Source organism: Antechinus flavipes, chromosome X, assembly GCF_016432865.1.
Source record: "Antechinus flavipes isolate AdamAnt ecotype Samford, QLD, Australia chromosome X, AdamAnt_v2, whole genome shotgun sequence".
Taxonomy (NCBI): Eukaryota; Metazoa; Chordata; class Mammalia; order Dasyuromorphia; family Dasyuridae; genus Antechinus; species Antechinus flavipes.
Window position 1 is genome coordinate 20,936,759 of NC_067404.1, and position 12,761 is coordinate 20,949,519.

The window sequence follows — 12,761 nt, forward strand, 5'->3', positions numbered from 1 at the left end:
GGGAGAGCCAACTGCACGCACCCAGAGAGGACTGTGGGAACCGAGTGTGGATCACAACATAGTATGTTCACCTTTGTTGTTGTTGTTTGCTTTTTTTCTCGTTTTCCTTTTTGATCTGATTTTTCTTGTGCGGCATAATAAATGTGGAATTGTATTTATGAATAATTGCACATGTTTAAGCTATACTGGATTGTTTGCTATCTAGGGGAAGGAGGGAGAAAAACATGTATCATAAGGTTTTGCAAGGGTGAATGTTGAAGACTATCTTTGCATGTATTTTGAAAAATAAAAAGCTATTATAAAGAAATAAATCTGTAGATTCTCTCAATTTCTCCAGTTATGAAATGGAGATAATAAGTCTTGTACTATCCATTCAGCCACTGAACTTTAAAGCCCTCTAGAATTCTGAATTATTAATACATGCATAATCCAGTGAACTTCAATTGTTAGGGAGTTATTCACATTTATTCTCAGATTTGTTTCTTGCTGGTTTGAGATTTGGTCAATTTCTCATTTAAGAAAAAAGAAGTATGGGAAATTAAAGGTTTTGATTAGTATTAAAGGGAATCTTTTCTGAACACTTCTATTACAGGCATTTCTTCAGACAGATTAATGGCTAAACTAATTAATATTAGTTCTTCATATTTCATTTTAGGCAACATTTACTAAATATCTGTGCCAACTAATACAAAATGTGCTCAGATACAAAGATGAAAAAAATCAATCCCCTGCCCTCAAAGAGTTTACATTCTATTGGGAGTGAAAAGATCCCCATCATGGGGAAGCTGGAAAGAGGAGGGATCTTAACCAGGGAGTCCATTAATTTGGAGGGAAAATACATTTTCTGTTTTCACTAACCTTTAAAGTGAATTTTAGACCTTCCTTCATTTAAAAACCTTCTCCTGAAAAGGGTTCATAGGTGTCACCAGACTGCCTGCCCAATGGTTCTAGAACACAAAAGGATAAAGAATCCCTGTTTTTAATTTTTACCCCACCCAAAAATTAATGTTTTTTCCAATGATCTCTCTTCCTATTTTTCCATCCTAAGAATCTAAGCAACTACAAACTGGCAATCCTTTAAATTTCTCTGAAGCCATGAAGTGTTCCTCTCTTAGGCTAAGGGAAGGCCTCAGGGAACAGGGGTTCCCATCTCTTTGACAGTCCTGGGCTGGGTTACCTTGGATGTTACTCCAGCCAGTCTCCTCCTGCAAGATAAAAGGATAGGATGAGATGACCTCTAAAGTTTCTTCCAGCTCTGAATGGATAATTTAAAGTCTGAATTTGAAATAAGAAATGGGATCTTATGCAGTAGGTGTCGCCTACTGTAGCCTAGGCACTTGAATCATACCTTACTATGTGTTGGCACGCTGAACAGAAGAGGGAGAGAACAACATCTTTGTGGCAATGGGAGTCCAAGGCCGACTCCCCAGAAATTGGCTGCTCATCTCTGTTTGACCATCAGCAATCAAGTCTAACGCACCTAAACGCTTTCTGAAAAATCTGGACTTATAATTATTCCTCACAATTCTATTCATTTTCTACAGGAAATAAAACAGGAAGGAATACTAATAAGAGGCTACCAGTATTTAACTAGTATACTTTGGGATTGCATGTAGTCTTTTAATGATCTCAGTAACAAACTGGTACAAACAAGAAGATGAGACTATTACAGACTCCATTTAGCTAGTCATTAGAAAAAATTTCATTTTAAAAAGTAATAGCAATTCACAGTTTAAAGACTAAAATCCTCCCTTTCCTTCCATTATTACTGTCTTAAACATTTTTAAAAATAGCAGTCATTGGGTACAAAGCACTCCTGCTCCCTCCAAAATTCATCTAATGTTATTATTATATTATATTCATCTGGACTCTGAGTTTTAAAGCAATTAAAATGGTTTTAGTTCTGTTAGGGTTGGGGGGTGTTCTTAATTCTTCTATCTCATAGCATTGTTTTCAAGATCAATTTCAAAACTTGTTTACTGATAGAGATAATTTTGGAGTAATTGGGGATAGACAAATATGAGAGTATCTTTCAAAAGGTTCAAGTATTGCTTTCAAATACCCAGAATAACAAAATGAACTAATGAAAGTGTTGCCAGAACTTGATCCAAAGTAGAGGTGTTAAAGGCCGCTTTAATGAAAAGATTAAAAAAATTATTTGGAATTACCCTTTAAAATTAATTAACATCTGTAATTAATGGAAATTTCTAGACCTAGAAAATATTTCACTCGAAAGTGGCCCTCCAGCAAACATATCATTGATTTCCACCGTGTTATGTAAAAAGCAGATGATTACCAGAGGATCTAAATAGGGTGTTTGCTGAGTTAGGGATAGGGCAGAATGCTCTAGAGAAAAGGAGTCCTGATCTTGGTACCCAAGCTCTACTGCTGACCTAATGTCAGCAATTTAAGTTGTGTTTCATGCTCCTCAATCTGTAAAATGGGGAGAATGACCATAGAGAAAGCACTCTGGAACGAACCAAAAGTGCTGGACACATGGAAGTGACTGTTCCAAACTGGTACTTCCTTTACCTTTGGTTTGAGGATTTTCCCCCTTGGACACAACCTCATACCTGCTGCTTCACTGGTCTACTTGGACAGAACCATACTTATCCAAGAAAAAAAAAAGATAGCTGAAAGAAAATACCACAAACTATGAAGGCAATGACGAGACTTGTTTGAAGATGACAACTTTCTATTTTCAAAGACCCTTCTGCAGTGGATTTGGGACAGAGTGTGCTAGAAACCTAGAGTCACACATGAAAGAGCTGGACTGTTGTCTCTGTAACTTGCTTATCAGGGACTTTGGGCAACTGGCCTAATACTTTTTTGTCATTAAATCAACCACCATTTAATAAGAGCCAATGGAGCAGCCATCATGTCAGGCACTGGGGATAGGAACATAAGTGAAATCATTTCTACTCTGCCACCTCCTGGGGAGTTGTGTGGGAGGAGGGCATGTTTAGCTCCTTTAACACCAAACCCAATTACTAAAGCCTAATATCACGAGTAAAATGGTATTCAATTAAATAGCTAATGAGAATAAAGGTATCCAGCAGCAAAAGTGGATTTTTTTTCATTTTCTGCATAATGGGGACATTCAGAAAAGAGAGGTAGAGAGTGATAAGTGAATAAGTGAGAGTCTGTAATGGACAGTTTTCTGCAATCAGCTCTTCCTTGTGATTTGTAATAAAACAAGTTTTAAATATCTGCAAGGGTTCATAACAAATCTTTATTAAGATCTTTTATATGAGGCACATACATTGTGTAAGAGGATCTTTTCAGTGAAGTACCTTCCAAAATAACCCTACCGATCCTTGAGAAAAGACAGACATATTCTTACAGACATGCAGCAGGAAAACCGTTTCTTGGAAAATAAGATGATTTTATTCATTCTTTTTTTCAATTTTCAGGACCTCATTCTAATAGTAGAGACTTTCTTCTGTTCACCAACTTATACAAGGACATGACGAAGAGTAGGGATCCCATACCCTAAGTGAACACCTGTGAACTGCAGAAAAGAAGAGTACTTGAATCACATACTGAAAACTCAGTTTTAAAAAAGGAAAGAAACACCTCCCCCCATCCCATATGACCAAAATAACTAGGAATGATGTAAAAAGGAATTGCATAGCTTATGTAGGTGGTAAGAAGGAGTTCTGATTACGATGAAGCAACTGAAATCAAAGGCTCTTCCAGAAGACTATTTAAAAAGCCTTGGCCAAAAAAGAAGCCTCTGCAGAAACTCCAGGTTCCCTACTTTCCATTGAAAAGTGGGTGAGGCGATCCTGTAACAAAGGGCAAAAATAGCAGTCCAATAAATTCAGACAGCCTTCCATTGTGCTACTTCTTAATCGTGTCCATTCAATTCCTTTGCCTCGTTTTTACCTTTCACCATGTCTCCTTATTTCCTCAGTTTACTTTTCCTATGCAAAACTACTTGAAATTCTATATGAAAACACCAAGAAGAAAGGCAAGCTATGAATAAGTCCATGTCAGAACTTTCACTACAGGAAGCTGATACTGAAAACTGATTTCTGGTTTAAAAAAAAATCCATAGTGAGACCGACCTAGAAAAAAGTGATATATGAAAAACAAGGAAGTCAGAATTGGGTGAATTCCTCATTTGCTTAGATCCAAGATTTCTCTAAAATCAGAAAATGGCCACAAATACTAGGCACTAGTAACTTCAAATGATTGTAAAGAACACTAGCCCAAGGGCATCTTCATTATGCCAGTGCTATGATCCGTGCTCCTCACCCTCAAGCAAGAACAATATCAATTTAAAATTTTCGTAGGCCCAGCAAGCACCACATATGACTCAGCAGGTACTTCACCAATATCTGTTACTAAATGGAACTTCCTTCTCATTGACAAGACCCAAGTTAACAGTTGTCATTTCAAGGGCTGTTCTTCTCAGGTGACTAAAAATCACCTGGCCTCAGGCTAACAGGAATGTTTGATTCACTAGCTGGTACTTATGCAAAGGATTGAATTATTTTAAATTAAGACAAGTTATTGTTGAATTAGTATTCAGTGTAGTGTAAAAAAATCCAAGTTCTCTTTCGATAGTCAATTTTCTAGAGAAACAAGACCCTGCTTTAGCACATGCTTCCTTCTAAAAACCAAATATGCTTTTGCATGAATGGCTATGATTTATTCCAGTTTTTATCCAAAATAATGTACTGAAAAATTCACACTATGGAATAAATCTTAATGTGCAACATCTCAGTGAAAGATTAACATCAGTGTCTAAAACCTGAGCATTTATCTACATGAAAGGAAAACACAAAACAAAACAAAAAACATAAAAAACAATGCAATCTAATGGCCTAAGCAACTTTTACTCATTTCCAGTGTAAAATGCAGTTTAATTTGCTTGATAAAACCTGCATGTGTCCTGAACAACCATGTGAGCAGTACAACTGAACGCTATTAAATATATTTTTTGTTAAAAAGATGAAATTCTTTGCCTATAGAGTCCAGCTAGTTGGCTTTTTAAGTTAGAATTTTGCACTAGCATAATTATCAGTGAAGTGATACCGATTTCATAAGCTACTGTACTACGAGAAGCATGTCTGCTCAGACAGAGCCTGACTTAAGCAGTTCCCTGCATTTTAGCCTAATCATAAACATACTCTGTACCTATTTTCTTATTTTATCCATTATCAAAAGATGATACTCGTTAGTCCTGTTTGCCTTCCCGCCACTGGCGTGTGCCTTCATTCCACGCAGCATAGACGAACAGCCCCAGTACCATGTGAACAGCAACAACAGCAACAATCGCAGCATAGAAATAGCTATCTCGGTTGGACATCCCAAAGGCACCTGGAAGGAAAACAAAACCACACACATTTTGTTTCAGACTCAAACATACACAGCGATCCTCTTATTTGTGGAGCTAGTTCCCTGGTAGGGGGGCTCGGGCCTGTGAAGTAACCAGTCCCACTGAGACAAGACAATTATTCTGGAGGAGAACTACAACCAGAACTTTCTCTAGGACTTCAGCTACTCTCTTCCCATGTCTGTAAAAGGGGCATTCTTTAGCTCCTGCCTCCTATGCCAGAGCTTGATCCCAGTGAGACACCAAAGACAACTTACAAGATTAAACTAAGCCATTTTGCAGAAAACGATCAATAAGTAAGATGTCAAGCTCCAAATGAAGTAAACAAGCAAAAAAAAATGGCCTTTCTGGAAGGGACTAAGAGCAATCTGACTTTTGGGAAAACAGCCACAGAATCTTAAAGAAACCAAATTATGAGTATTTAGTTAACAAGTATAAAATGGGTCATAAAAGTACACAAACAAGTTATGAAAAAATGTCTGGTTTTCTAGGTTTAGAATTACCTTCAAACACATAAGATTTAGAAGAAAAATATAATCCAATAGGTAAAGTGATCATTAAAGCTGTGAAAACCAGAAGAGTCTTCAGAGTCGATGTTAATGAACCGTCATTTCTGAAAGGGACAAAAGTATATACAGATAAAAGTCAAGCTACTCAATAATGCAGTATTGCATACCAGTGGTAGCCCATGCTAGGCACTGCAGGCTGACACACAGACCCAGACAAGCCCTATGTGTCTAAGGAACTTCAAATCTATTTAAGGAAGAGGATATGGATGGAAAACAACTAATGAAGGCATCCAAAGCAATATATCAATAAGGACAAATCAATACAGGGCAAGCTGATTAAGTGGTGAGGAGATGAAAGAGGTGGAGTGATTGGGGTCATTCAAGATATTGCCCACATTTCCTGAACATCCCTTCAAACAAATAATTACAGTACAGTAGAAAAAGCCTTCATTCAACAAAGCAGCTATGTTCAATATTGTAAAGCACATGAATAGTGATGCAAACCTTCCCCCACCATCTTCCATTAGAAAACCACAGCTTGGGATGCGGGAGATTGGGGGGAGGGGGACAAGAAAAACTGGCTCTTAGTTACAAAAATCCTGAAGTTTAAATATATTCAGCTTTAAAAACCTTTTTAAAATCAAAAATTAAAAGTGTTCTTGTAACCAGGAAATGTCAAAGCCGGAAGAGACTTTGAAGATCATGGGATGCTACATCTTCATCATACTGGAAGAAGTCACTGTTCAGAGAGGAACAGGCGCTCCTGCCATGACACCACCCATGCTGCCTATGCTGCATGCTACCCAATGTCAGTCACAAACTGAAAATACTGAAAAGTTCAACTATGACATTATAGCAGAGACTCTGGCAATGACTCGTTTTCCTAATGTCATTCCCCTTCTAGATGGCCAAACTGCCTGAGCATGGGTATTCACATAAGCTGTATTTGCTCAGCCTCAGACTGCCTGAACTTTTCTGCCAAACACACCCAAACACAGCCAAGCCTGAGCCAGTTCATCTAAGTTTTTCACATGAATTTTGCCTCTTTCCCCTTGGTATCAGCACCCCCTCGAATGATCACATATAATGATTTCTTTACATGTCATATCCCACCATTAGACTGAGTTCCAAAGCAGGACAGTTATCTAAGTTGGATTTGATTTAAGCTTTGATAGTGGTCTGAATGTATTAAGGTAGCAGTTTTTAACCTGAGGTCTGTGACTTTTAAAAAACAGATATATTTTGATAACTATATCTCAATGATTGATTTCTTTTGTAATGCCACTATTTTCTTGCATGCATTTTTAAATATTCTGGAAAAGGGGCTGTAGTAGGTTTCACTAGACCCCCCCAAGGGGTTCATGATATAAAAAGGTTAAGACTTCCCCCAAGATCTTAATAAGTGTTGGTCATATTGTTCTTCTACTTCTTCGTATATCAACTTGTCGAAGATGTGTGAGCTCTCAAGTGTGGGTACTTCTTCCCCGGATTCAGCTAGGAAATGCGCTGTAATTTAGTTTCTGGTCTTTGAAAGGTGTTAAAGAATTTCATCACCCTGCACTCAATAGTTCTTCACCTAGCCTGTATTATAACTGCTAAGACTTGTCACAATTTGTGATTTGGTAGAATTGTTTTTGAGAACCTGGGATATGTGTGTTAAGTCAATGTATTTTGGTGTTTTGTTTTTTTAACATCATCCCCATCACTTGAACCTTGAACAAATGCTTATACAGTCTGTTACCAAAAGGAGAAGACAATCAACCGGCCCCTATTTGTGAAGTGCCAGGTACTGTGGATAAAAATGGGAGCCAGTCTCTACAGAGCTGACCTTAGAGTTAGATTAAGACTACAGGTATTGAAGTGCCCTATCTTGCCTTAATCGTGGAGGTCCATCTATATACACACATCAGTGATGTGATGGCTACCACTAGAGGCAAAATGAGAGTTTACTGACTGAACCCTTCCCTACACAGTCATTTTAACAACTGTACCCATGTTAAAATGGTTGGCTACCAAACCAAGCATAATGCCCACTTGCTGAAGGCAATTAGTTGCTGGGTTTTACCTTTAACATATAAGAATTTGAAAGGAATGGCAAAAAACCTAGAGGGGACACAAAACCTTAAGAATCAAAGATGGAAAAAACCACCAATATCATTTGGGACAATTCTCTCCCTATAAAGATGGAGAAATTGAGGTTCAAAAAGGTTCGAATGACTTGCTCATGACCACATTACTAGTAAGTGGCAGAAGCGAGATTCAAACTCAGATCTGCTAACACAAAATTCAAAATTCTACCCATGACACCATGCTGCTATAAATGACAAGTGGTGGCACAAGATACTCCAATACCACAAGAATGACTTGTTTTCCCATGGTAGTCCCAGGAATTGGACTACCGTGCTTACTGTTTTAAGACTGTATCTGCAGCGGGCCAGTTCCAATGATCTTGTGATGGAGAGAGCCATCTATACTCAGAGAGAGGACTGTGGGAACTGAGTGTGGATCACAACATAACATTCTCACTTCTTTTGTTGTTGTTTGAATTTTATTTTCTTTGTCATTTTCTTAAATTTTTTGCTCTGATTTTTCTTGTGCAGCAAGGTAAATATGTATGCCTCTATTTGACTTACAGGTATTTTTATCATCTTTAACATATGTTGGATTACTTGCTATCTGGGGTGGGGGTGGGGAAAAGGGGAAGAATTGGTTTTGCAAGGGTCAGTGTTGAAAAATTATTCTTGCATAGGTTTTGAAAATAAAAAGCTTCAATTAAAAAAACTGCATATGTTTAACATAAAAAAGACTGTATCTGCAATGGCTGAAATGATTATCAAGTAATATAATTGGCAATCTACTATAATGCGTCTCTTATGAAAAAAAATTAGAGTAAAAACAAGACAATCTTATTTCATTTAAGCAATAGCAATATAGATGTTTCTAGAACTCTGAGATACTTTCGATTGCTGTCTTTATTATCCACTTTGCCATGTTTGAAAATTAACATCAGTAGCATTTGGGATTGTGACCAGGAAATTAGGGGACTGCATAGATTTGGAAAGTCCAAGGTAAGAACACACTAATTCTCTAGATACCTCAAAACTCTAAACTGTTTCAACTGGTGCCTCTGATACTTCAAAGGTTTTCAGTATTTACTCTCCCCCCCCCCCCAAGCACTTGATTTTATCCAGGTTGAGGAAAAAATGGAGGTTTGTTGAATTAAAATTTGACTCTGTACTATAAAAATCACTACTGGTAGAACTCTGTGGAAACAAGAATGAGGCGGGCGGGGGAGGGGGGGGACAAGAATTTAAAGTTAGTCTACAAAATGACAGTAGCTTCAATACTTTAAAGACTGATCATTTCTTTTTTTTATTTTTAAATTTAATTTTATTTAATAATAACTTTGTATTGACAGAATCCATGCCAGGATAATTTTTACACAGCATTATCCCTTGAAATCACTTATGTTTCATTTTTTCCCCTCCCTCCCTCCTCCCCCCCCCAAGATGGCAAGCAGAAAGACTGATCATTTCAATGGTGTGAATGACTGCTCCCTTTCAAATCTTTCCATAGCTCATTAGATGGCTTAGGGGAGCTGCTCTAGCCAAAAGATTAATCACCCAGCAGCCAATATGGTGATAAAAAGTCTTTAACACTTAGTTCGGTCCCTGGATAACAGGCATAAAGCCCATCACTGCTGGAATTATGTGGCACACAGAGGAAAGATTTCAGATCTGAATTAGGGAACTTGGGGCAAATCCTAGTTCTCCTATTTAATATTTGTGTAACAACGGATACAAGTCACATCTTTTCTCTGAGGCTCAGTTTCCTCAAATGTCAAATAAGAGGTTGAATTAGAGGGCAGCTAGGTGTAGCGGATAGAGCACCAGCCCTAAAGTCAGGAGGACCTGGATTCAAGTGTGGCCTCAGACGCTTAACACTTCCTAGCTGTGTGACCCTGGGCAAGTCACTTAACCCCAAGTACCTCAGGCAAAAAAAAGAGAGAGAGAGATTGAATTAGTTGATGGGGTCCTTTCCAAGTCTAAATAGGCCTCCCTTGGAGTTTATTCAGGTCCTCTTTTCCTAATAGCAGATTTTACTTGAAGATCTCTCATCAGATCCCATGAATTTAATGACCATCAATATTGATGCTTCTCAAATCTACCACACATTGTCTTTTAGACATTTCCAAGTCCAATAGACCTTGAACTCAGTCTGTCCAGAAAAAATTCATTATCTTTCCCCCTACTCCCTCCCACCTTCCCAATTACTGTAGAGGGCAATACCACCCTCCTTCAGTCCTTCAGACTCTCAACCAAAAATTCTTGATCTCTCTTAGCTCTCGCATCCAATCTGGCCTCAAAGCCCATGGATCTCATCCTTGCAGCACCTCTAAAACACGTTCCCTCTCTCTCTCTCTGATACTGCCACTACTCTAGTACAGGTCCTCAGCATTCTTAGACTACTACAATAACCAACTGGTGGGTCTCTCCTCATTCTAGTCCATCCTCCATTCAGGCACTAAAGTGATTTTCCTAAAATGCAGGTTCAACCAAGTCACACATACACATACAAACCTTACCCCCTACTCAATCAAGTCCAATGGTTTCCTATCGCCTCCGGGAACAAATAGAAGATGCTTTCTTGGCATTCAAAATGCTCTTAATCCACCCCTCCCTAGCTTTCCAATCTTCTTAAACTTTATGCCATACAGAGACACTGGTCTTCTCACTGTTTCACCAATACTCCATCTCTCAGCTCTGGGCATTGTCTGTCCCCTCCTGCTCCATTCCTGGAATCTTTTGCCTTCTATGCTCTGACCCCTGTTCCCCCTGATTTCTCTTTAAATCCCACCTTCTACAGGAAACCTTCCCCAATCCCTCCTCATTCCAATCCCTTCCCTCCATTGCTTCTTTCCTATTTCTCCCACATATATCTTCACATATGTGTTTGCATACTGTCTTCCCCTCCCCAAGTCTGTAAGCTCTTTAAGGCTATCCCCAGAGCTTAGCACTTGCCAAATATTTACTGATTAAATCTAGACCCTTCTAACTTTTCAGCATGGGAGGCCTGGCACACCTTGTGCTCTATAATAAAATGGAGCATAGGCGTTCTAATGCACTAAGGTAGATATTTAAAAAAAAAAAAACTATTTTCACAAGACATTCAATTGTCATTCTCACCATCTCTCTAAAGGAAGAAAAAAATTATCCACATGTATGTTTTGAAAATTAAAAAGCTTTAATCAAAAAAAAAGAAAAAGAAAGCTTGAGGTTGATTCACTTGAAAATCACTTCTGCATATTTACAGAAAGGGTAGGCTATCAGATTCTTGGTAAAGCGAAGTTTCCCTTCATTTGAATAGAGCTCTCTCAGCCTTCTCATTGAGAACTCTAGTGGCTAAGAGGCACTGAAAATGATTTGTTCTGGAGGGCCACAGGCTTCTATGGTTTCCTGGTCTATAAATTCGGGCTGTATTAGCTCCCAAGTCCAACCCTTTCATTTTTGGAAAGAAAAAAAAAAGGCAGAGTAGGTAACTTATTAGGGGTCATACATGATACGGGAAGAGACCTATATCTGAACCCTGATCCCCTAACTACACATTCTGTTCCCTTTGCCTGTTTATCTCAGAGACCTTAAACTGTGGACTGTTGCCCTGGGAGACAGGAAGCCCCGAGTTTGAATTCTTGCACTAATGCTCACTAGCTGCGTGAGCTTCCACTTGCTGATCTGTACCCATTTTACAGGGTGGTATTAAGGCTCAAGGAGCTCATGTAGGTGAAGTGCTTCAAAGTAGTTCATGATGCCAAGGCCTCGAAGCACAAAGTTGGGAGTTCGTTTAAGAAGGGACTACTAGGGGCAGTTAGGTGGCTCGATGAATAGAGCAGCAGCCCTTAAGTCAGGAGGACCTGAGTTCAAACTCGATCTCGGACACTTAACACTTCCCAGCTGTGTGACCCTGGGCAAGTCACTTGACCCCAACTGCCTCAGCCAAAAAAAAAAAAAAAAGACTACTAGAATAAGGCAGCAGGGTATGAGAGCTCGAGTGGGCTTCCGGGCCTAGAAAGGCAGGGGTCCGGCTGGCGCAGGTAGGGCATGTGGGCAGCTAGGCTGCCTCTCGGTTCCTGCCTTCCCCGTTTCCCCCCTCCCCCGAGCCAGGCGGGTCCCAGCCGCGCCCCCACCCCGCCCGGCTCTCTTGGAAAGGGGAGTGGAGTCGGGGCCCGGGGCTCTCCCTCGGGGCCGCCGCGCTGGCTACCTCAGCTCGGGCGGCTGCACGGCATTCAGCGTCGTCTTCTCGGACCGCTCCATCTTGGTCTGTGCTGCGTAACGCGAGGCGAGCAACGATTACAACCACTTTGACTGGCTCGCTTACGCGTTTGGTCCTCTACCCAATGTTGGGGGTGGGGAAGCGCAGTGGAGTACTCAGCGAGCGCGCCCCGTCAGCTGATCCCCGGCGGCTGCACGAGCCCTGCCCCTAAGGCTGGCGGAGGGAGGGGACAGAAGGACTGGAGTCACGTGGGCGCAGACCACGGGGTCACGTGGTGCTCCCGGCACTTGCGCCTGCGCTTGCATCTGCGCCCTGCCCACACTGTACTGGGTTTAAATTGTAGCCTACTGAAGCCGGTTCAGTTGGGTGTTCGCGAGCTGCTGAATTTAGATCGGTGGGAGGTGTTCGCACAGCTAGTTCTTGGGAGTTACCCAGGCTCCCTGCCTCGATTTCTTCGCTCAAACTTCTTTCTCTCTGTAATCTTCTCTTTCCTCCTAGGTCTTCAGGAGATGTGCCTGAAGTGCTTTCTCCTTTCCTCTCTGTTTAACATCTCAATCTCAATTCCTCTTTCTAAGTCTCATTTTACCAAGAAGCCTAAAGAAGCTGAATCTTTCCTTCTGTTCTTTATCTTTTATAGA

At 40.1% G+C, this 12,761-nt stretch overlaps 1 protein-coding gene across 1 annotated transcript; it reads right to left on the reverse strand.

Moving 5' to 3' along the window:
* Positions 1-3,213: 3,213 nt before the first annotated feature.
* VMA21 (vacuolar ATPase assembly factor VMA21) lies at positions 3,214-12,333 on the reverse strand. Its single transcript, XM_051968348.1, has 4 exons — positions 12,112-12,333; positions 5,848-5,957; positions 5,146-5,328; positions 3,214-3,511 (listed from the first exon to the last, which is right to left on the reverse strand). Exons 1-3 carry the CDS (start codon positions 12,162-12,164, stop codon positions 5,186-5,188), a joined length of 306 nt encoding a protein of 101 aa, XP_051824308.1. The 5' UTR covers positions 12,165-12,333; the 3' UTR covers positions 3,214-3,511; positions 5,146-5,185.
* Positions 12,334-12,761: the final 428 nt, after the last annotated feature.

Excerpts from the sequence above, each read along its gene's own strand:
- VMA21 (XM_051968348.1), bottom strand. The coding sequence starts at position 12,164 with ATGGAGCGGTCCGAGAAGACGACGCTGAATGCCGTGCAGCCGCCCGAG. Across the intron at positions 5,958-12,111 it reads GTGCAGCCGCCCGAGCTGAG|AAATGACGGTTCATTAACAT; the intron begins GTAGCCAGCGCG and ends TGTCCCTTTCAG. Across the intron at positions 5,329-5,847 it reads TAAATCTTATGTGTTTGAAG|GTGCCTTTGGGATGTCCAAC; the intron begins GTAATTCTAAAC and ends TTTTCCTTCCAG.